At 41.6% G+C, this 24,972-nt stretch overlaps 2 protein-coding genes across 2 annotated transcripts in view; one reads left to right on the forward strand and one right to left on the reverse strand.

Annotated features, from left to right (window-relative positions):
- The window catches only part of DNAH7 (dynein axonemal heavy chain 7), a 152,509-nt gene that overhangs the window by 124,570 nt on the left and 2,967 nt on the right, over positions 1-24,972 (forward strand). Inside the window, exons 51-58 of the mRNA XM_063304672.1 lie at positions 686-778; positions 10,743-10,919; positions 12,610-12,771; positions 14,609-14,809; positions 17,079-17,240; positions 18,211-18,396; positions 22,111-22,248; positions 23,985-24,215. Of these exons, the coding sequence (XP_063160742.1) occupies positions 686-778; positions 10,743-10,919; positions 12,610-12,771; positions 14,609-14,809; positions 17,079-17,240; positions 18,211-18,396; positions 22,111-22,248; positions 23,985-24,215 (1,350 nt within the window). The remainder of the gene's footprint in view (positions 1-685; positions 779-10,742; positions 10,920-12,609; positions 12,772-14,608; positions 14,810-17,078; positions 17,241-18,210; positions 18,397-22,110; positions 22,249-23,984; positions 24,216-24,972) is intronic.
- LOC134507412 (baculoviral IAP repeat-containing protein 5.1-like) lies at positions 2,993-6,893 on the reverse strand. Its single transcript, XM_063318048.1, has 4 exons — positions 6,864-6,893; positions 6,284-6,393; positions 3,681-3,801; positions 2,993-3,208 (listed from the first exon to the last, which is right to left on the reverse strand). Exons 1-4 carry the CDS (start codon positions 6,891-6,893, stop codon positions 2,993-2,995), a joined length of 477 nt encoding a protein of 158 aa, XP_063174118.1.

A 24,972-nucleotide genomic window follows, 5' to 3' on the forward strand; every position in this document is an offset into this window, starting at 1 on the left:
AAAATCAGATGAACGTGAATGACCCCTCCATTAGTATGAGTAGCAGATGGTTTGAAAACCTTCAATTCTGAAAGAAGCAATAGGAGCAAGCTTCTGTGGTGAAAATTTTGAAAAGCCACCTGAGAAGATTGGAAGTAGAGCTGTTGTCATGCTGTTGACAATAGTCGCAACGCCACTGAGACACAGGATTGTGATTTAATGGCTGCTGGTTATCCAGAGTTTTGGACAGGCAAATTGTTTGTTAATGGTCCAGAATAATTACTGGACAATTTTTTCATTGGAAGTTAATGGCTAGGAAATAGCTGGAAATTTCCATGGAACATTTTGAATGAGAGAATTTCCTGAGAGGGCTAGCCATGTTAATCTTCTGGAGTGAAACAACCATTTTTCTGGCACCTTAAGCACTGGATAATTATCACTTGAGTTGTCATGAACTATACACCCACTTCAAAAATGAAGTTTTAGCTTAAGTTGCAGATGTGCATGCAGTCAAATACTGTATATACATACATGCATACTTGTATGCATGAGGTTGAGGGTAGGACTGTAAAGAATGATGCCATGCACATACATATCCTGACTTGAACTGCGGGACATGAAACTGAATCTTTTGAAGATTTTCAGGTCAGTTTAGTATTATAATCCCCCTTTGAAATGTCTTTGCTCAAGAATTGTATATTTGCAGGATCCTCATCATGAGGTATTTCCTGAGGAGTGGCAACATAAACTGGAAGGGTTCCAGAGGATGCTAATCATTCGTTGTCTGAGACCTGACAAAGTAAGTGTGGTCAGCTGGTTTAACAAATGTTAATTAGGCTAAGTGCTATCTAATTGTTCACCCTTAAAAAAGTATCTGTGTCTTTTTCCAATCCACTTGGAGATAGTCCAGGCTGGAACAGCTGATGGAAGAATCTTAACTTGTGGTGGGTAAATAATCTACTGGGTGAATTTCTCTCTCCATCCCATTATGTCAGAAAGTAGAAAAAGGGACAAGAACTTTCCAGACCCATAAACCCTGTTCTCCTTTAAATTACAATGATGTTTGTTACAGTGATTCTAGGTAAATAATCTGTACTTATTTTTAATATATACAGTGGTCTTTAACAAACTATATAGACAATTCTATATGTATATAGAAATATACAAATTTCTATATGCTGTTCTAGGAGCAGCACCCCACACCGTTGCCTACACCACCTACCACTTTAACATCGATGGCAAACGCCTGTGTGAAAGACCAAAGCAAAGGTGGCAGGAGACAATTAACGTGGCCATGAAAATCATCCAGTTGGACCTGGTTGTTGCATTTGATCACATGAAATGGTGTTCATTGATCCAAAAAGTGGAATCTGCATCCACAGGAAAATGCTAGGATGATGATATAGACATTTCTATATGGAGCTTTTTACAGTTTCTTTACTGCCTCTCCCCTTCCCCGATTCACACAGGGGTTCCATATTTCAACTTTGATATGCTCACTATATTAGACAGCTTCAGTAATTTCACTTTTTGGGCTTGCTTTTAGCATAGTGAGAATAGAAAGAGGAGGAAAAAAAAGAGGAAAAAAATAACTATTTCCTGAGTTTCTTGGCATTCTAGCACCTTAGTCAAGCTCTCAATTTTCTGGCCTGTAATAGTTACTCTTTTATATTGCATTTTAATTGCAGCATTTACTTGCTACCCAGTGAACCTGGATCAGAGGACTCCTACACACATTTAGTTAATAATTCACTCATTCTATTGAATGGAGCCTTTAAATCAATGGGCCCATTATTTCTCAATTTTTAACTAGATTCTGGATGCTGTGTTGCCCAGGTAGCCATGAAAGATACACATTGATTTTGATATATTGTCAGAGAAGGGTTGTTCTGTGAAATAATATTTCATGCTATTGCCCTAAACACCACTGTCTAAAATGCCACAGTCCTGTAAAGATTCTGAAATCTGCTGTAGCAAGCCCTGTAGTTTCTAGGCCACTTTTGCTATTAAGTTGACAGCAAGAGTATGGAAGGTTAAAGAAGCTAATCTTATTTTCTGTGTTGCGTTTGTTTCTTGTATTAACAAGAAGCTATCCTTCCTTGATCAGCCTTAGCTTACTTAGAATTCTGAAGATTGTTTTATATATTTATTTATCCATGCTGATTCCCTCAACCTTCTAGATGTGACAGGAATATACTGTAGTTCCAAAAATTCTCTGTCAACATGGTCATCAGTTATGCTGTTTGGAAGTTCTGGGAGCTGTAAATCTGCCAACTCTGGGAGGCATAGATTGGGAAAGGCTGCCTCTCATCTTTTCCTGTTCTACATTGTGGAAGACTCCAACTAGAAGTCCAGAAGCAAAAAGAAACTTTTTCTCATTCAACAAAGAACAGAAAACAGATGTATTTTGGAATCATTATAATCCACATTTTGTGTTTCATTTATTGGCCACCCAACTTCAGTGGATTCTGTTTTATGTAAAAGCATCGCTGCTTTCAGTTTTATAGGGGTCATGCTACAGGTTCAGAACAAAAGAATGAGAAACAGAGATATTAATGAAGGCATCATTTCTTTTTTCATATTTCTCCAGGGAGGAACACTATCGTGACACACAAGCTCTTAAACAGGGAGTTTCATTATACCCTGTTGATATGTAATTTCAAAGCAGCATATTGGAGAGTTGGTACCACATTAACAATTGTGTTGTGCATATTGTTGTTAGATATAGCGTTGGGTCAACCTGGATATCAGTTTAAAAGAAATCCCTGTCTGTCCAAAACCCTTTATTTAAAATTCTATCTTTGCATTATCCAAACACTTCATCTCAATTTAATGGATTACTTCCATAAGTCAGAATTATTTCCTTCTGTTTTCCTACTGGTTTCATGCAGAACAAGCATTATACACAATAAAAGCATCAGGAATATAGATGGCTATCCGAAGATTCCACTCATGTCATATTAGCCGGTATTACAGGCTGGGCCTTTGTGCACATTTCAGTAGGTATATGTCTTTATCTCTGGCTGTGCTTGTTATCACAGGAGACTATCACCTGCAATCCATTCTCTTCTATTTGTTGGTTAGCACACAATTTCCTTTTGTTGCAAACTGCAGAAGTCTCTGCTTCTGGAGCGTACTGGTATTTATTCATGAAATGATCCACAAGACGCTTCCTAGTTAGAGCTGCTTCTTTTTCAAACGTGTTTATTATACTTCTGCCAGTTTTGCACTTGAAAACAAGCAGAGAATTCAGTTAGCCATGATTTTCAAATGATAGGCAGCATGAACAACTACAAGGGATATTGCAGAATATATTAATAGCTTTCCTTTTTTAAAAAAAAACTACACTTTTGACAGTAATTGTTTCTAACCCCAGTTGCTCATTCGGATCCAAGCTCACAGCACAGCATGGTTTCAGGCTACCATGAGTGAAAAAACTAGTCATCTCTGTCAATGCTTGTCAAAGAGAAAAAATGGGGAGAAAAATGATAGCTGTGAAGAGTACGTCAGCAGCCTCTTGCAGCAGCGAAGCAAGATTTTTAGAAACAAAGAAAAGCCACCATCTTGTTTTGCTATTGACCCATGAGAAACAGAGAAGTTTGCTAGGGAGTGGGTGGGGTCAGAAGTTGCTTTAAGTTCAACACTAAGGTCAGATTGCTTAGGTTAACCTCTGCTTTCCTGATACCAGTTCCATTACTTACAATAAAAATTCTGACCCTTTCCATCTCTAGTTCATAGTATTCCTCCACTGTCAGATCATCAAAATTCTTTGAAAGGGACAAAAACCCACACGAGTCTTTGCTACGCTTGGAGTGCTCCAGCCTGCCATGGAAAAAGGCCATTAGTAAGGAGTAGAATGAGCCAGGAAAAATAGAAGAAACTTTCTGGAATACAGCTTTGTGCTACAATTAGAAATGTAAACATTTTCCATGTAAGCAGTTGCCCATTATACACCGTCTTCCAGCATTATTCAGCAACAGAGTAATGTTTTTAACAAGTTACTAAATTACCTATAAGCATATATACCTTTGTAAATCAAGTTATCTAGGATGCTTGATTTGAGGTTTCCTCAATGGGAGCTAAAACAGTACGAGATTCCACTAAAGATGGTGGAGAGATACCTATCAGAACCTGGGGAAAGTAATTCTGCTCCAGTCAAGATTCCCATGCAATAAGCCGGACAGACATAGCATTTTGGAGCCCAGGTAGGCTGAAGGTGCCTTCAGGATGCAGTGCTTGGGGAAAACATTTCCTCCATGGGGATTAGTACCAAGTTTTGGATCCATCTTATAGGAATGTCTGCTTTTTGATGCCACTTGTACATTTGCAGAGTATGGCAATATTGCCAAGACCAGCACAAATGCTTGCTGAATAAGATTGTGAAGAATCCACGACTGAAAACTCTGCATATTTCTGTTTTCAATAGCTGTAGAAAAGTCATACTAAGTTGCCTTACCTTTTCTCATTCCTTCGCAGCAGCTGTAGCATGGTAACTACTTATCTCTGGTGAGTCCTGTACTACTTGAAAAATGTGGTGTGACCTCATCATGAGGGATTTAATAGGAACAAAATTCAGTTTCAAATGTTTTTGACAATACCCTTCCTCTGCATGAGACTTGGCTTGCAGATTCTCAAATCTCAAAATGGCGCCTGTAGCTAATCTATAACGTTGCAACTGTGCCAACAGTACTACTTTTCTGTCAGCATCTCTTTCCATTCCCCTCATGAACAATATCGGCCAAGAAGTCTAGGGAATAGAGTGAAAGCTCTCTCCCTCTTCTCACACATTAGGTGGCAGTACACTGTATGAGACAGAACAGTTTTGTGTGTAAACCAGAACATGTACTAAAGCAGTCTTCCCAGTCTGATACCCACAAAATATTAAAGGACTGCCATTCCTAGGACTCTCTAAAGCATAGCTGTTCTCTTTGGGAATTCTGGAAGTTACAGCTCCAATGGATTTTTAAGGCATCTGGTTTGGGAAATATTGCCTAAAGGCTTGACAAGCATGCTCATAAAACAGTTTAAATTGCTCTTTTATCTTCAGTTGATTCCAAAGAGGTTCTCAAGATTAAAAACCATTCACAATGATTTACAACACCACAGGATGAACTGTTTTTTGTTTGTGACTTTGAGTCAGTTTTTTGACTCCTGGCAACTGCCAGGACTGGTCCCTGCAGTTTTCTTGGCAAGATTTCAGAAGTGGCTTGCCATTGCCTCTTTCCTAGGGCTGAGAGAAGGGGACTGGCCCAAGGTCACCCAGCTGGCATTGTGCCAAAAGCAGGACTAGAACTCATGGCCTCCTAGTTTCTAGCCTGGTGCCTTAACCGCTACTCCAAACTGGCTCTTACAGGATGGCCTGGCAATCCCAATTTTGCCTCATTCCCATATTATGCCAACCCATTCCCAGGCCAGTTTTACCCAGAGCTGTACCCAGTATTTATACCACAAAATGCACAATCCTTCCCCCTTGAGCTACTGTAGTCCCATACAGCACCATGGCAGAGGAAAGTCATCATGTGCCTAGACCAAATTGTTATAAAAAGTTCTTTTTAAAGTCCTGTGCCAGGTGGTGCTCATATAAGAGAAGTACCAACAGGAACAGTTTTGTTCAGCCAACAAACTCCTTCAAAATATTCATGCCTCTTCTCCCCCCAGTTACAGACAGTGATTTTGCTTAGCCAGCTACAGAGTGCATCAAGGGGAATCAGGACAGCATCTCTCTATGCCAACAGATTCAGGACAGATCTCCACAATAAGGGCGGGGGGACTTTATAAATCACCAGTGAACAAAGGCACTAAAGACTATTGTTTTTTTGTTGGAAACTGATAAAATAATGGTAATTAACTTTCCACACTAGGGAAGTTATATTTTCTGCATGTTCATCTATGTTCCACCCACACTAGTACACATGACACAACCGACATACTTTCACCTAAACACTTTTTGATCACTGACACTTTTTATCACCCTCTCAAATTTTTTTCATCTTTTAATTGGCATTTAAATACTTTTCCAATGAATTGAAAAACACTAAATGCCTCTTAAATAACAATATTTTAGTTTTATCCTAGGTGTTCAAATGGTAATACTGCTTGTTAAATGAAAATTTAATATAATGCTCTAGTACTTTTCATTTTATTGTTTTCTAACCCCTTCCACAAATGCCCAAGAAAAACAACATTGTGACCATTTCAGAAGACTGGGGTCAGGTGTGTGTGTGTGTGTGGGGGGGGGGGAATGGCTATAAAAGTCACAGTCTTAGCTGCCTCAAGGCACAAAAATCAGTAAGACCATACATACCAGGGATCATGACTGGACTCCCAGCCCTCTAACTCTATCAGGCAGAAAAAGCACTTAGCCACATCAGGTTCATCTGCATGCAGACGGTGGATGAAGCCAGCCCTGGCCATCTACATAGGGAGAGGATAAGGACACCTTGAAGACCCAGAGAGAACTGTTGTGCTCCATGGGATATTGCTTGCTCTCAGTCGGATCTTTACTAACAGCTGTGTTCACACAATATTAAGCTATGTTTCCTTAAATCAGTCACAGGAGCTGGCTTCACATAATATGCTAAGCTGTCCACAGAATGGCTTAGCATTGTTGTGTGAGCCCAATCCAGATGGTGAACTCTGGCCCATTGCTGGTACAGAATGTTTTATCCTTTTCTCTCACCCATACTGAAAATTAAACCGCATCTGTAGTTAGTTTGCATTTCTGCAGGTTCTATACAATGCTACTCAGTTTGGGTTGCCTGGCATCCCACCTTCTGCTTTTCTTGACCATCAAACATGTCCTCTTTACAGGAGACCCCAGAGCCAAGCAATCTGCTTGCATCTTGCGAGAGAAAATATTTTAAGGGAAATTTTGCTGGGCTTACACCAAAAGTTGCATCTCCTTTGTCCTGCATATTCTGTTTTTACAGAGCCATCTCAAGACAGCTTAGTTTTGTTAAAGGATAGTTGACTCAGAGCCAAGAAAGCAGATTTTTAGAGAGGAATGTGAAAGTGAACTAGCCCTCAACTGAAAAGCTCCTTGTTCTAAGCAGGGAATTGGAATTGCTAGCTTTCCCTAGGATATAATTCCTAAGCTGGTAGTAGCAACAGTTTCCCCCATCTTAAAGACACACCTGTGAGAACTTTCCCCTACAATTTCTAGAAAAACATATGGGGGCCAGCCTGGGCTTCCTTTAAAAACTAGAGAGGTTTGTAAAATAGTTGGGAAAGAAAACCTGCAGATATAGGACAGAGGGAGTAGATCTTTTTCCTCTTCAGAAATATTGGAGAAAACAAGGAATGATTGAACAGCAAACCTTTCCTTTTGGGAACTTACTAGAAAGTAATTTATCACTTGGATCCCAGGAAGGGGGGAAAGCCCTAATTTTTAAAAAGAACAACTGAAAGTATTATTCACGTTAGGGCTGTATACACAGAGAAAGCCTTGCTGAACTCTATTGGACTTTAAATGAATGAATACACATTGATAAACTGGGGTCTCTTTTTAAAGATTTCCTAGAACATATAGACTTACATTCTCAGGAGTACATTTGCAGTTGTCCTTAAAAGGCCATGCTGTTAAGGTCTGCAGGCGATTTTTATATTCATACATTTCCCTGAATTCAAGTAGGATCTTGGAAGTTGAGCTGATTTCTCTCAAAGCCTCCATTTAGGATATGACCCCTACAAGCTCTCCGTTATTCTTACCACACTTCTCCCAAAGTTGCACACTCACATGGCTTCCTGCTTCATATTTAAGGCATTTCATTAGCTGGTTCAATTGATGTCACCTGTTAATAAATTTTTAAAAGTTAGAAGAAGATAGAAGACAATATAGTGCAAAACATGGATAGTTTATTTATTTAAATCATTACAGTGCCATTTCCTCTTAAAGATAAATCTCAAAGTGTTTACAGTTAAAACAACCGATTAAAAAAATAAAAGCCTGCATTAAAATATTTTAGAAAATGCCAAATAAAATAAACATTAAAACAATGACAAAAAGCCAGTTTGGCCTAGTAGGTAAGGCACCAGGCTAGAAACCAGGAGACTGTGAGTTCTAGTCCCGCCTTTGGCATGAAAGCTGGCTGGGTGACCTTGGGCCAGTCCCTCTCTCTCAGCCCAACTCACCTCACAGGGTTGTTGTTGTGGGGAAAAGAGGAGGAGGAAGGAGTATGAGGTATGTTCACTGCCTTGAGTTATTTATAAAAATAATAAAGGCAGGAAAGAAAATAAATAAAAAAAGTAAAAGCAATAAAAAGTTTGAAATTGGTCACTGTACTATAATTGACTTATTTCATAGCTGTTTTATTCAGATGGTTGACTTTTTTGTAACCATCAAAATGTCCCCTGTTCACTGGAGAGAAAAACTTGAATAGTTTGAGGACCTAGCCAAACTACAGCATCCTTATTCAGAAGAACGCTCAGCCTGAGGCTTGCTTGTAACTGTTTTTGAGATTTTGGTGGTAAAAATGGGAAGAGTCAACCGGAAGGTGCTGCACAACTCCCATAATCCCTGACCATAGTCCAATCTAGCTGTTTGAATCTGAAGTCCAACAATTTCTGGATTCCCCAATCATCTCTAAACTATTTTAGACAAAGCTGAATCTTGAACACATTTTTAAAATCTTACATGGCAAAGAGGTAAATCTCCAGTGAATGCATTATATAATAGACATGCTTAACATTTTAGAGGCACACTGGATGGGTGAAACCATGTACTAATTGGTTTGATTGGCTTAACATGTTGCATGGACCTTAATTGTAGTTTAGTCAAACTATAATTAAATCCTAGCTTGGTGCAATGTGTGAACCCAGTCACATTCTTGAAGTTAACAGTGGGTAGAGGTACATTTTTAAGTTGTGGCTCACTTCAATCACATTGATGTCATTTGTCAACAAGTATTGCAACTAAATTCAGTTCAGTAACATCCACTAAATTAACTGGAGCTGATTCCTAATCAGAAAATACACTGGATTCTTTACAGGCAAGCAATCCCTACTAAGTTTTGTATTTTTCCCACTTAGGTATGGATTTAGGACTGTAGCTTTAATGTGCTCAGCAGAGATGCTATTCCACAGCAATGATCTGTGCTGCTACCGTGTGCATAGCTATAGGGCAGGGTGCATGCTGTGCTGTCATGCTACCTAAGAATCTTTGGATGCTCCTGTCCCTTTAATGCTGCAGAGAAATACCTTAAGCAGGTGCTGCTTTTCTGGCTTTTGTCCAGTAAAGCTGCACTTGCTTAAATTCTTGAGAGCTGTCAATCCTGGCTTCTGACCACCCTAATGGCACAGAGGAATTGTGGGGGTATATCTATGCTTGAGCTGGCATCGGGACCCAGATTCTCTGATGTAAGTTTATGTCCCCATGTGAGAGAGGTGGACTATTTTTTTGGAGCTGGTGGGCACATATGAGTTTTCAAAGCATTTTTAAAAAATATTTTAATTTGGATTCAACTATTTTTGCTTTGCTTGGTTTTATTTTATTTTCCAAAATGTATCTGCTGCCTACTTTTCTGCTTCTATGTTGTGAACAACAAACAAAATGAATGACTGCTGGGGTAGCTATGACAACTTACCAAACCACCCATTTTTCAGAAGGCAAACTGATTAGATCATTTCCCCCTCAGGATGCTTTCTGCCTCCCACTTCCCCAATATATCTTTGCCTTTTTTCCGAGGCAGCTGGGAATGCTGGTAAAGTAGGGCTGCAAAAATCTGTACAGATATTAGGTGGCAGCAACAAATTGGAATGCTCTGTATCTCTTTTCTGCCATCTAGTAGTTGTATATTTTTTGGCAGGGGATGTATGGTGGTCTTATTTAAACCAAGTCATCACAATTTTTATTTTCTGCAGTGAGGCCCAGAGGAATTCTTATAAATAAAGGTGGTAGAAGCTGATCCTTTTCATCACAGCATGCTATCATCCTATGCACTGTGTTTGTTTGTGTCTCTATATACAGTATATCACAGTGGACATCAAGAAAGGTGTCCATGGGCCCATTGGTGGCAAGGGGGTATAACATAATTGCTTATCCCTACCATTGAAGATTCAGGTTTGAGCAAGTTATTATGAACACAGAATTGCTGTACCTCCTCAGGGGATGATAGGTATTGTAGTCTACTATGATTTAGAACAGTGTGATCCTAGGATCCCTGGGTCTCCCAAGATCATCTCAGGGGTTCACAAAATCAAAATTATTTGCTAGCCTATGTTGAAAAATAATACATTTTTTAAATCCCATCAAATGTGAGAAGCAGTAGCAACAGCAAATGGATCAATTTAAATTTTTAATATGGTAAGTATCAGTAAATATAAACCATACCAACAAAAGCCCTTTTGGGGCCCTCCATAACTTTTTAAAAGGAGGAAGGGCTCTTGAGAGAAAAACTTTTAACAAACACTGATTCAGAGTATGCCAGGTTGGAGAAAGATGGGCTAGGGTGTGACTTCAAATATGAACATAACACTCATACTTAATGCTGTGGAAGTTTACCTAACTAGTGGGTTTTTCTCTTCAACTTTTCCCTTTCTTCTTTGTACCTAACTTACTCTTTTAATTTTTATACGAGAATCAGAAGTTGAAGGACAGTATTTGTAACTCCATGATTAGTGAGGAGTCAAATGCTTAAGTGGGTGACTCCATTCTCAATAAATGATACTTTGATCTTTTATTCCCCCCATTTAAATTTACAATATGTACGTTATAATTTTTAAGGAACACAATCACCTCATAGTCTTTTGCCTCCTTGCCTTTCTAGATTATTCCCATGGTGCAGGAGTTCATCATTAACAACCTGGGCCGTATGTTTATTGAGCCACCTCCTTTTGACTTGAACAAAGCGTTTGGGGATAGCCACTGCTGTGCTCCACTGATTTTTGTGTTGTCTCCGGGTGCAGATCCCATGGCGGCTCTTCTCAAATTTGCTGATGACCAGGTAAGTTGATGACTATTTCAATGGTACTGAGCTGCTTTGTGGACAGGAGGCTTTCAAGCTGGAGTTCTTACTACTGTATCCCTTATTCAGTGGGATGATAGATGAGCAAAAAGGCTTCAGAATGGCTGGAAACATCTGCACAATGGAGTAAGTTGAAAGCATGTTACAGGCTTGATCTGATTTATGTAGATGAAGCCCAGTGGGTTCGGAGGCATCTAAGAATGTGATAGTTTTGTCAGAATGATGTAATTGGTGTTGCGACACAAGCTCCACTCCTTACATACATATGTGCAATATCACAACACATATACAAAAGGGACAGAGCTTGTGTCACAATGCTCATATCATTATTTGCTCTCTATGTGAGGTATGGATTACTATGCACACTGGGGCATCCAGGGGGTTGTAGGAGGAGGACAAAACTGTTCCTGCAGTTGTTTTCATTCCTGTTGTGGAATGCATCAGGCTAGGAACCGGGAGACCAAGAGTTCTAGTCCTGCCTTAGGCACGAAGCCTGCTGGGTGACTTTGGGCCAGTCCCTTTCTCTCAGCCCTAAGAAGGAGGCAATGGCAAGCCACTTCCAAAGAACCTTGCCAAGAAAACTGCAGGGACTAGTCTAGGCAGCCTCTGAGAATCGGACATGATTGAACGGATAAAAAAAAATGGAACGAATACAGGCTATACTATTTATGAACTGTCACTTTTCTTAGTCCCTGGTTGAATATGTGCTCCTTAAGGTACTTACGATGTCCTTTATCTGCAAGCTTCGGTATTAATCTGGGTGGAGGGAATGGGTTTCAGTCCCAAGAATTAATTAATCTGTCAGGCTGGAGATCCGACAGGTAGAGAATCAAATCTCCCCACTTCACCTGCCACTCCTCCAGCTGGGCAATCAGCTACCCTGAGCTGCAAGAAGAGATTAAGAGGAGGGAAAGCTGCTTTTTAGCATTCAGTTTTCCCAGGCACAGGAAGTTCTGATGTGGCCTTCATCATGTACACCCAGGGAGGGCGCAAGCGGGGCTTAGCCCTGTAAACTCACCTCCCTTCGTCTGCCCAGGCTAAGGGAGGCAAATGGTGAAAGTTGATGGCCTAGCTATCTGTTAAAGCCATAGCAATGCAGCGACTGGTGGATGGTTTTCCTGCTGGCTGGTGATGTTGACGGGAGGAGGGCTGCCAAACTGAAGGGATTCACCAATCTGTTTACTTAGTATTTCCTGCACATATGAAATCAGGACGCTACCGCTCAGCAATGATCAAATGTTATAGGGATTGGAAATGAGGACAGCAACATTCACAATGGTTTTGTTTTTGACTGGCTGACAGATGAGTTTACTGATCTGTCGGGAAAAGCCCTAAGTCTATGTATTCCTGCATACAGGCCTTGTTCTTGTGAAAGTGGTACATTCTTTTCTCAGTTGAGGCTTAGGATTTGGTAAGAAGGACCAATGTGAAAGAAGCCTTGTTAGCAACCTCCCACAACTCAATAAAAGAAAGGCAATGATGGCGTGTTCTAGGGGATCATGGCCAATTGCAGTTGTTTCATACTGGGAGCTTAACAACTTGATGTGACTTCATTCAGCAAGACTTTCTTTAGGATTCTAGATGTTGACTGTAACCAAATCCTTGCAGTGTTACTTCAACATTTGATGATTTTTTCCCTCTCTTTTCCATGGACATTTTATATGTACAGGGCTTTGGTGCATCAAAACTCTCCTCTCTGTCCCTGGGCCAAGGCCAAGGCCCTATTGCTATGCGCATGATTGAGAAGGCAGTGAAGGAAGGTAGTTGGGTAGTTCTACAGAACTGCCATCTTGCAACATCATGGATGCCCACACTGGAGAAAGTCTGTGAGGTGAGCGCAAAGAGGAACTTAAAGTATAACTGTTTCTTTCTGGGGGATCACAGGGTTCTAAGTATTGATGTCATGTAGAAAAAAGGTGAGTCCTAACGCATGGGCTAATTCTGTGGGTGAGATGGGCAGAACAAAGGTAAAGGAGCCAGAGTTGGATGAAGATGATGATATTCAGATTGGCTAATAAGGAAGGTAGCAGAAGGAGGATAACAGCCCTCCAAGTTAAATGTGACATTGTGAGCAAAGAGAACTTTTGAGGAATGAGTGGATCTTGAAAGTGATGATGGAAAAAAAATTAAGGATGGACTGAAGGCAACAAGACAAAATGCATAAAGCCAGGAACAGGAATATGTTCATTAGGGATCAGGAAGAGAGAAGGTGATGAGAATGGCAGGCCTATTAAATCTGAGCTGAACCAATCTAGATGATTACTAGATGAGAGCAAAGAGATACAAAAAAGTCTAATTCTTTTCTGCAATCTAGTGGATATTTGGATTTTTCAGCCCATCTGTTAATTAATTTAATTTGCTGTGGGTTGGTTTTGTTGGAGCATGCAGATACACCTTTGGGAGACCAATAAATAGCTGTCTCCAATATATTGCTTGGCAGATCCAAGAATGGGCAACTTGGAAGGGCTGGACGACAGCCCTTTGTCAGTCAGCATTTCCCCCTCCCTGCATGGCTTCTTCCCCTTCTATTTTGCCCACTGGGGCTTCTGCAAGAGGAACTGTGTATGAGCAAAAGCTCTTGGACCCTGACATAAGAGGCGAGGGCTCAGGGAAGCTGTGCTGGTCAGCTTGCTCTTCTGACTGGATCAGCCAGTCCTGTACAGTGTCTCAGCAAAGGAGGTAGTAATACTATTGCCAACATGTCAAGTTAGTTAATACTTCTTCCACTCAAGTCCCTTTGCTACCATTTCCATTTTCAAAACTATTTGAATTTCTGAGGGGTTACTATTACATGATTAAGGTGAAATGATTGGAGCAATCAGCAAAAAAATGAAACATAAATAGTAATTTTTACTTGTTTTGGAGTTTCAGAATTAACTTGATCCCTGAATATTTATCTTGAATAAGCTCTTCATAAAAAGTAATAATCAGAAAATTACCTTGGGGCTGTAAGTGTGAGAAGTAGGTTTCATCGAATTCAACTTTAAGCATGTATGCTTAGGTTTGGCCTGCAGGGTGCATTTATCTCTAATATTAAATTAGACTATATCATTCTGATTTTTAAAACTATGATATATTGTTTTTTAAATCAAATCTCAATAGTTTTGTGAAGATGGATTTTGGGGTGTGTGAATTAGATATGCCTAAATTGGCATTGGTCATCTCAGAAGTTCAATTATAGAGGCGCACAAAGAAATATCTCTTAGATTACAAAGGCAGCAATTAATTTTTAAATTGGTGTATATAACCATTGTACAACACATTGTTTGATGGATGCTAATGAAACATGAAATAGATCCAGCACATTTGCCCACATACATTATCCCAACTGTGCCTGAAACCAAAGAACCAGTATGGAGAAGTATTACTCCCAATAAACGGAGGCATTGTCTGTATTGAAGTACAACTACTGTAAACCCCAGACAACATGGCCTAGGATTATGGGAGTCATAACTTAAAATATCTGGTCGGCACCAAGTTAACTACCTCAGCAATACAAGATTTCAAATTGAACATGAATACACACCACACGTTTCCTGTTTCCATTTATAAAAACAATGATTGAACATAAGTGTATTTGAATGGACGCTGGCCTTAGGAAGAAATGCTTGATTTGTAACATTGGCTGATGATCTCTTGTCCTTACTGAGATTCTTCTTCTCCATTAGGAACTTAATCCAGATACAACGCATCCAGATTTCCGTATGTGGCTCACAAGCTATCCATCTCCCAACTTCCCTGTTTCTGTACTCCAGAATGGAGTGAAGATGACCAATGAGGCCCCTAAAGGTTTACGGGCAAATGTGATCCGTTCATATCTGATGGACCCCATTTCAGATGTAGAGTTTTTTAACAGCTGCAAAAGGCCTGTTAGTATTCCATGACCAGCCTTGTTTTCTCCTTCTGGTAAAACCCACTCAAGCAGACTCTTGTGGCTGGATTGTGTGTTTGCTGGTTTAAAAACTTATAAAATGAAATAGCCCTTCCATGCACAGAAGCTGCCTTTATGACTGCCTCCTGGGATGCAGTAATAGCAGGCTTTATTAAAATTGTATTTTTATTTTACTGCCAAGCTTCATTCCTCCTCCACCAAGCCTTGGTGATGTGCCATTAATAATATAGCTGCCCATTTTAAAAGAAGTTGGGAGGAAGTAGTTTCCCGATGCAAATCTGCAAAGCAGGGGAGAAATTTCTGTAGCAGAAGATGAGCTGAGTCCTGCCCTGCTGAGAATCAAACCTCCTTTAATCGAAAGCATTAAAATGCTGGTTTCATAGAACTGGGAGGGCAAAAATGGCTGTGTGAGTTGATGGATGGCACTCATCACTACCTTCTTTAGAATAACAGCTCCGCGTGAAGAGCCACCTGCTGTTTTCATAATTAGGTTTCAGAGTGCGAAGGCGCTTGACCCAAGATAATTTCCATGATCAGTGTCGTAATTAAGAATGGGAGATCGTTGAGCTTAAACTGAGATGATTATGTTTTTCTGCTTGCCTAGCAATTAAAAAAATGGTCTCTAAAACTTTTTAAAGAGTTAAAAAACCAAAACAACCAAGCTGAAAGAAACAAAAGAGGGAAGAACAGGCATTTAGGTTTCACATTTTAAATATATCATTTGTAAGCAGAGAGTGTATATTGTTCCCAAAAGGCAGCTCACTTCAAAATGGTGAAAGTTTCTGGGATGCCTCGCTCACCCAAGGCTCTGTTTCCTTGAAAGAGGGTCACAGGAGGCTTCTGGCCTTTTGACGGAAAGTTTATACTTCCCTAGCCTCACGTGAGGTTTTGTACTCTATCAGGGTACATTTATCTCTTCTATGGACAAATGGGACACTTCCAAACCAAGTGCTAAGCCAGTCATCTGCCTTTTTTTTTTTAATGAATGCCTGTGGGGACCAATGGCATTCAAGGAATTAAAGATTTGGAAGAACCATCCAGTCCAAGCTCCTGCTCAGGGCAGGAATCTAGTAGAAAGCATTCCTGACGGTTGGCTTTGTAGCTTCTGCTTGAACCCATCCAGCAAAGGGCGTCCCACTACATTTCTGGATCGTTAGCTCCGTTGTCCAACTGCTATTCCTGTTAGGAAGTTTGTTCCACACGCCGGTTAAAATCTGCCATCCTGTAACTCAAATCCCTTTTTCATCATCCATCCATGCTGGAATGATAGGAAGCTGGTCTTGACCTTCTGTGTGGCAACCCTTCAGGTAATTGAAAAAGTGCTGTGGTATCTCCCTTCAGTTACTTTTTCTAACTGGTAGACATAAGACATTTCCCACAGTCTTTGCTCACAGAACAACCTTTCCAGTTGCCAGATCCTCCCTATTGTCCTTCTGTCAACTTGTTTTGCTTTCTTTGAAACTGTTCAAAAATATATTGCCCAGCACTGGACACAATACTGCAGGTGCAGGAGGAGGAGGTTCTGAGTAAGGCAGCACAGAGTGGAATATAACTTCCTGTGCTTTAGAAATAATGATGATGCTAGAAGGCTGGCACTTGGTTTTGCAGCACTGGATTGTTTGAATTAAAACAACCTTTTTAAAAAAAAAAAGTCAGGTGGGGCAGGATGGCCGACATGCAGCAAGGGGTTAGGGTTAGGGTAACGATGGCACAGTGAACGCAGGGGTATCCCTTGCTACTCCCCCCTCCCCCACTGCCCATTAAGAAAACATGGACAACTTTGGGGGCCATGCTTAGCATTTGGATTGGGTGATAATGCAAGTGGACGAAAGCGGGCATTTTGTTCTTGTTTCTCCTGGGTTTGAAGTCTTGAAGTCTTAATTGTTTAGATAAGTTAAATGTAAATTGTCAGCAGGTATGCTCAGAGAGTGTTCCAGGGCTGGGGAGAAGGAGCTGGGGGCAACTTTAAGTTTTAAAGATGGGTCTGTTTAGTTTGAGCTTCAAAGATTGCCCTGGGGCACATGATGTAGTTCTCCAGCTGAAACTAAGCAGTTCCAAGTTGCCTCAATGCTAGAAAAAGATCATCTAGAAAGGAGCTTGATGTTAACTGCAGTGAGCTCCTTGGGGAAAGCAGGCAGCATAATTAGAAAGAAGATAATCACTGAATGAACCACAGTAGTACAGCTGAGAATCACTAGGCAGAAGAATGGTGTAGATGAACCTTTCCTTTTTCTCCCTTTCCAAAGGCTGAATTCAAGAAGCTCCTGTATGGCCTTTGTTTCTTTCATGCCCTGGTCCAAGAGAGACGAAAATTTGGGCCGCTGGGTTGGAATATTCCGTACGAGTTTAATGAAACTGACCTGCGGATCAGCGTGCAGCAGTTGAATATGTTCCTAAATCAGTATGAGGTACTGAGTAATTCCAAAATAATGTCTGTTTTGTTCTCTCTACTGTTGAAAGAGCCATCGGTAGTAACTATTTATTTATTTGTTTGTTCAAAAATAAATGAATAAATAAATAGGCTTTCTTAGCTGGGAAAATGGGAGATTTCTCTCCCGATGTTATTGGCAGCTGCTATGACTTCTTTTCAGGGTCTCTGGGGAGCCACCAGGAATGTAAGTTTAATGTAGGAGGTTAGAAAGGGGTGCCACAAATTTATGAGATCACCTTGAATTTCCGTCGCACGCTGATCTGCCTCATGAGGTTTGGCGGAAAATAAAAGTGAGGCCTTGTGGCTGTTACCCTAGAGTACTGAGGGATGAAAATCTACTCTGCAGAGAAGTAGTGCTTCAAATCTCTGAAGTCCATCTTCAATTTTGGGTGATACATGAATGATTCTCAGCAAAAGAGGGAGGCGAAATTGCCCTTCCTCTTTCCTATTTGAGGTAGAGAAAATTTATATGGTACAGTGACAAGACTTCCTGGAAGCAGTGTCTCATTGCTGCTAGCCAGATTTAAATTCTCATGTTAATTACCCTGCAGTACAGCTGTATGATAAATCTGGCAGGTTATCTGGGAGGAATTCTGGGGATTTAAATGTGGCAACCACAACTACAGGAAGCTCTGCTCAGTACAAATGGGGGCTGCACCACTATCTTCTTAATGTTTGCCATCCCATGGCTAAAATGACTCCTTCCCACTTTCCATGGTCTTGAGCTACAGCAGTATGCTTGTGTGGACTTTTGCTTCGGTCATAGGCACTGGCTTTTGTCTGTGAGCAAACCTAGCTAAAGACCAATATAATTTTGTTAAAAGTATGTATTTTCAGTAGGTGGAGTTCAAATTCTTGGGAGCTATCCTTTCTGAGCATTCCTGATTCCTGTCTCCAAAACACAGTGAGGGCACAGGTATGTCATGGAGATCCTTGTTTTGTTTCAGGACTTGCCATTTGATGCTATCCGCTACATGACAGGTGAATGTAATTATGGAGGCAGAGTTACTGATGACTGGGATCGGCGCACATTGCGCAGCATTTTAAACAAGTTCTATAATCCGGTTATTGTGATGAATCCTGACTACAAATTTGATACCAGTGGCATTTATTATGCTCCTCCTGAAGGAGAGGTAAGCACTTGAACCTATAATGGGCAAGGTACTACAGGAAGTTATCCTGACCAAATCCCATTGAATGGAAGGGGATCCAGGCAAGGGGCTGAGGCTAAAAGATCAACATCTAAAATGGTTGCAAAAATATCAGAGGAGCTCTGTATTTCTTTTTTCTAGCATAGATAATGCATATACAGGTACACCTCGTTTTATTGCGCTTTGCTTTATTGCGTACCTCAGATACTTTTTTTTTACAAGACCCTCCATCAGCAAAAGATTACAACTCACTGAAGGCTCAGATGATGACTAGCAATTTTTAGCAATAAAGTATTTTTAATTAAGGTATGTACATTGGTTTTGTTTAGATATAATGCCACTGCACACTTAATAGACTACAGGTAGTCCTTGACTTATGACCACAATAGGGGCCGGAAAATTCATCGTTAAGCAGTGAGGTCATTAAGCAAGACATCACGTGACCATGACTTGAGACCTTCCCTGCTGGCTTCCCCATTGATTTTGCTTATCAAAGGCTGGCTGGGAAGGTCGCAAATGGCGATCACATGACTGTAGGATGCTGCAACTGTTGTAAATGCACTGTCAAAACCAAGCCTGCCTCTGACTCAGAACTAGTTTCACTTTCTAAGTCAGAGGAAGAATTGGAAACTTACCGGGCTGGAATCGGAGAAACGAAACTCCAGCATGACTCAGCAGAGCGGGAAGAATCTACAACACTGATTGGGCGAGATCTGGAGGAGGCTTTGAATACGCCAATCAGTGCACGCCAGAGACGGGCTGAAAAGTGCATGAAGGAGAAGGCAGCCCAATTGGCTGCAGGAGATTCTAAGCGTGCCAAAGATCGGAATAAAAGGCAGCTGCACAGAGAGTGCGCTGCCGGAGACAACCTATCCTACAAGCCTGCAGCATCCGCAGAAGTGCCCCTACCAGCATCAGAGATGGCGTCTGTTGCTGAAGAGGAACCAGTGCCTTTGTTTGCTCCAAAGAGAGCTTACCTCCTGCTTCTGCTGCCAGCCAGGATCCTTTGCTTGCCGAGCCCGCAGTCTCAGTCTTGCTTCCAGCCTTGAAACTCCGCAATCTTCCAAGCAGCTTCTTCATGCCTTGAAACTCCAGTGCCACCGTGTGTCCTCACTCCCGTCCTACTGCGCTTCATGTGCTCAGCCGTGTTCAGGTACTGTACCCCTCTCTTGTTCTGGGTCTATGTTCCAGTCTAATCTGGGGCTTTAAGCCAGGTCCAGTCTTATCTCTAGTTTTCAGCCCTGCTCCAGATCTCCAGTCCAGAGAATCCAGCCTAATTCAGGGCTTCCAGCTGAGTCCAGCCTAGTTCCAAGTTCCAAGCCTTCCTCCAAGTCTCCAGTCCAGAGAATCCAGTCTAGTCCAGGGATTCCAGCCGAGCCCAGCCTGACTCCAGTTTCAAGCCTTGCTCCAAGCCTCCAGTCCAGAGAATCCAGTCTAGTCCAGGGATTCCAGCCGAGCCCAGCCTGACTCCAGTTTCAAGCCTTGCTCCAAGCCTCCAGTCCAGAGAATCCAGTCTAGTCCAGGGATTCCAGCCGAGCCCAGCCTGACTCCAGTTTCAAGCCTTGCTCCAAGCCTCCAGTTCAGAGAATCCAGTCTAGTCCAGGGATTCCAGCCGAGCCCAGCCTGACTCCAGTTTCAAGCCTTGCTCCAAGCCTCCAGTCCAGAGAATCCAGTCTAGTCCAGGGATTCCAGCCGAGCCCAGCCTGACTCCAGTTTCAAGCCTTGCTCCAAGCCTCCAGTCCAGAGAATCCAGTCTAGTCCAGGGATTCCAACCGAGCCCAGCCTGACTCCAGTTTCAAGCCTTGTCTTCAAGTCTGCAGTTCAGAGTACCCAGCCTAGTCTAGAACCCCTAGCTGAGTCTAACCTTGCTCTGAGTTTGAGTCCTGATCCAAGTCTTCAGTTCATCCCTGTCTATTGTTTGTAGTCCTGATCCCAAATCCAGTGAGTCAGAGATTCAGTGTCAGTGTCATTCTAGTACTGTTCCAGTTCAAGAACTGTTGCCTCCAGCCTTCATGTTCCAGTTGGATCCAGTGGGCCCAGTTGGGCTTGCTTAACCCAGTCTTGCATATCAAGGACTTACTTACTGTAAATAGTTATTTAATAAAAAATATTCTTTGAGAACCTATCTGGTGCTTAGTCTTAGAACAGGACATGCGCAATGGTTGCCAAATTCCCAAATCATGATCAAATGACCACAGGGAGGCTGCAGTGGTCATAAGTCCAAGGATCAGTCGCAAGTAACTTTTTAGCACCATCGTAACTTCATACTGTCGTTAAACAAATGGTCATAAGTCAAGGACTACCTGTACAGTATAGCATCAACGTAACGTTTACATCCACTGGGAAACCAAAAAGTTTGTGCGACTCGCTTTATTGTGATATTGACTTTATTGTGGTGGTCTGGAACTGAACCTGCAATATCTCTGAGGTATGTACAGGCATATCTCATTTTATTGCACTTCTCACTGTATTGTGCTTCACATATACTGCGTTTTTTTACAAATTGAAGCAATCCTGTGTCAAGAAAGTTTATCAGATGACTATTAGCATTTTTTAGCAATAAAGTATTTTTTAATTAAGGTATGTACATTGGTTTTTAGACATAATGCTATTGCATGCTTAACAGACTACAGTATAGTGTCAACATAACTTTTATATGCACTGGGAAACCAAAAAATTCCTGTGACTTGCTTTATTGTGATATTTGCTTTATTGCGGTGGTCTGGAACTGAACCCACAACATCTTGTAATGCATCGATACGGATAACATTTCCTGGGGGTCATTTTTGTCATTCTCTGGGATCAAATGAGATAGCTCTATTGTAGCCATCAGCCTGTATTTCAAAAATCTCTTTGTAATATGTCAGCATTCTCCAGCATGACCAAAATTCAAAGTTGCCACTGGGGCAAGATAAGGAGATGTCAGGTGATGGTGAGCAGCAGGGGGATTGTGAGATGTCACTTCACAGAGGAGATCTAGTTCCCATCCCAACAGAAGATCCCAGATCCCCTCTTCCCTCTTATTAGAAAAAGAATAGAAGGAAAGCAGAGGTGGTTCAGGCCGAAGAGACACCTGTAGAAAGAGCCCAAGCACAAGAGCCTCTTCCTATGCCTGCTCAGGTCTCTCTAGCATTAAAAATGAAATTGCCTCCCACACTGGTGGGAATATAGAGCCACCAGAGCTTGAACCCAAGAGAGGCTTCTCCAGAAATTGATCGAATCCCCTTTTAAAGCTGTTCAAGTTGACCAATACCTCTGCATCAAAGTGGCAATACATTCTAGAGTCTCCCATCATTCAGCTTCAGAACAGCGTTGCACTGGAGGAGGAATGCTGTGTGTGTGTCACCCTTCCTCTTCACTGCTTCCCTTGCTTTTCTCCATTCATACTATGTGATCTGGCCCCTGACTGTGGTCCCAAAGAGGGTGTAACCTATTATGGTCTAGAGCACAGCCAGATGCCCACTTTTGATAGGCATTTGGCTAATTGAGATAAGAAGCTTTGCTTACCCTCAATATCATCAGGCTCTTGAGAAGGGTCAGGTCTTCAGTTAATCCACAATCTCCTTTCACAGCAAGACATTTGTGTTCGGTGAAATCAGGCAGGTAGCAGGTTGTTTGACCAGATTAGCCAGACTTTAGCACCATGCAGTTTAGGATCAATCTTACTGATAGATTGCTGTCCTCAATCCTTTTCAGTATCAAAGTTACATTGAATACACTAAGACTCTTCCTCTGAACCCTGCTCCAGAGATCTTTGGGATGAACTCCAATGCCGATATCACCAAGGATCAAGCTGAAACACAGTTGCTGTTTGATAATATTCTTCTCACGCAGGTGTGTCCATTTTCAGTTCAGAAACTAAGAACCTCAGAGTTACTGCCTATCATTACACTACAATCAATGGCTTTATTCACTTTGGGGGATAATATTTGAAATACAGAAAATCAGCTCTTTCTTCCCCATGGTGGGACTGTAATCTTCATGAATTCTCTGGAATAGTAGGGTGTGGATTACTACAATTAGCTTTTACAAGAGCAATACTGCATGCAGAAAGGTAAATTGAGGACAATTCAAGAAGAGTGCTGAGTTACCTGAGTACTCTAAAGTTTTTAAGTATCTCCAATAAATTCCAAAGTATGGCATCTGCATTCTGCCAGTAATAATGAGTATGTACAAAAACGTCTGCAGCGCTTTAGGAAGTAATCTTGGCCTGCAGACCTCTAATACTTTATTCCTCAAACATCTTAGAACACATAGTGCAGGAGATCTACAGTTTCAAGTGCAGGAGATCTACAGTTTCAAAATCATTTTCCCCGTTCCATAGGGAAACAGGCAAACTGAGAACCAGGTAGCAATTAATTTGCTGTGCACCAACAGGGACTTGAGAAGTGCACCTAGATCTTCAAGTCATGCAGTGTCCTTCCACACAGGATGCCTAACTGTTGAAGGGTTTTGACATTGTACGAGTGCTTGGTTCTGAAGCAAGAGGAACAGATCCACCATCTAGCATCACTGGCTGGGGAATTCTGGGAGTTGCAGTCCACACATCTTAAAGTGGCCCAGGTTGAGAAACCCTGATCTAGAATATATGTGAAAAAGGTTTGGACCTCAAGGCAATTAGACATATATGTGGCAAATATGGACCAGAGTATTTTTAAAGCTCTCCATATCACTTACTTATAGGTTGTAGTGGGGAAAAGAAACCCTTAAACCCTAAAAGCACCCTAAAAGCCACACTATCTTAAAACAAAATTGTTTGGGGTCCACACTTAGCATAGGGACGTGGTGGCGCTGCAGGTTAAACTGCTGAACTGCTGAGCTTGCCGATCGGAAGGTCGGTGGCTCGAATCCGTGTGACGGTGTGAGCTCCCGTTGCTAGTCCCAGCTCCTGCCAACCTAGCAGTTTGAAAACATGCAAATGTGAGTAGATTAATAGGTACCGCTTCGGCGGGCAGGTAACGGCATTCCGTGTAGTCATGCCGGCCACATGACCACGGAAGTGTCTATGGACAAATGCCAGCTCTTCGGCTTTGAAATGGAGATGAGCACCGCCCCCTAGAGTCGGACACGACTGGACTTAATGTCAAGGGAAACCTCCCACACTTAGCAGGATTCTTTAGCTGGCTACTTCATGGTTGGTCATATTGGAAGCAATGGGCTGGGACTGGATTAACACTTCATTCCCACTGATTTCAATGGTGCTTAGTACTAACTGGTGAATGGACTTTTCCTTCATCTTCACTTCTAGAGAAAGAGTCATTTCAAGTAGATTGCCCTCATGGGGTAACCCAGCCTACTTTGCTGCCCTTGAGATATGTTACATTATAATAATATTAGCCAGCAAGTTAAATCTTCTGCTATCCAAGGTGCCCAGAGTGTAAAAAGGCACAAAAATGGCTCCAAGCTTGGTCTTTCTAATGCAAGAAGCATGATTTCTGCATGTGAATTAAATGACATCAACAGGCCACTTTCTGTCCAGTTTAAGTCCCCAGTGAAAGTCCCTCCTTCCTCCTCCTATCAGGTAGGCTTTGCAGCGTTTCACCTCCCCCCTTTCTCTGTTTTGTAAACAGTCTCGTGCAACAGGTGCCGGTGCCAAGTCATCTGATGAAATTGTTTCCGAGGTGGCAAGCGACATCCAAAGTAAACTTCCCTCTGACTTTAACATTGAAATAGCAATGAGGAGGTACCCAACAACATACACCCAGAGCATGAACACTGTGCTGGTCCAGGAGATGGGCCGATTTAACAAATTATTGCAAACTATACGAGATTCCTGTATCAACATTCAGAAAGCAATCAAGGTAAGAGTAGCTGAGGAGAAGCATAAGGCTGGAAGGAGTAGCTGTCAACTCCCATTATTTTCACTGGAGTCTTTGGGGATTTGCCCAATTATTCTTTTAGTTTGAAGGGTTGAAATAATCCCTGGGCTCTGCTCTTCGCTGCTATCTGAGAGGAGCAGTTCTCAATTATTATAACATGCTCTGCATAATGCATCACTACTGATCTAGAAACCTAGAAGTGGGGATGAGGAACAGAACGAAAAGTTGCAGAAATATGCTTTGAAGAGAAGCAACCTAAGCCTGCAGCCTGCCATGCAGCTGGAAAGGTTGTCCAAAAAAAGTCGCTGAAGTGTCACAGTGACCCAATCTGAGCAATCAGCTAGAAAATTCTTTGTTCAACTCTTTGCTCTGCTAGGAGCTCAGTGTGGACTCTCCATTTTCAGCCCTCTGTCCTTCTAGGAGAATACAATACAGAATACATGCCTTACATGGCTGTCTTAAGGATTCATGCTAAGAGGAAGGACCAGCTAATAAATTCACATTTTATGATCTGTGTGATAGAACATACATAATTCAAATATTAATAGTAATAATACTTTATAAAACTTGTATGCTGCCTGAGTCCCAATGACTGGGCAACATACCAGTATTATGTAGCTCAAGTAGTGGTATAGGGTGAAATACAGAAATGAGTTTTCAAAGATGTTGCACCTGTCTGATTGCTCAGAACTGTAGTTTCTGATCATTATACTGTATATCTGACCTTCCACAGCTGAAA

This window comes from Candoia aspera, chromosome 1, assembly GCF_035149785.1.
Source record: "Candoia aspera isolate rCanAsp1 chromosome 1, rCanAsp1.hap2, whole genome shotgun sequence".
NCBI lineage: Eukaryota > Metazoa > Chordata > Lepidosauria > Squamata > Boidae > Candoia > Candoia aspera.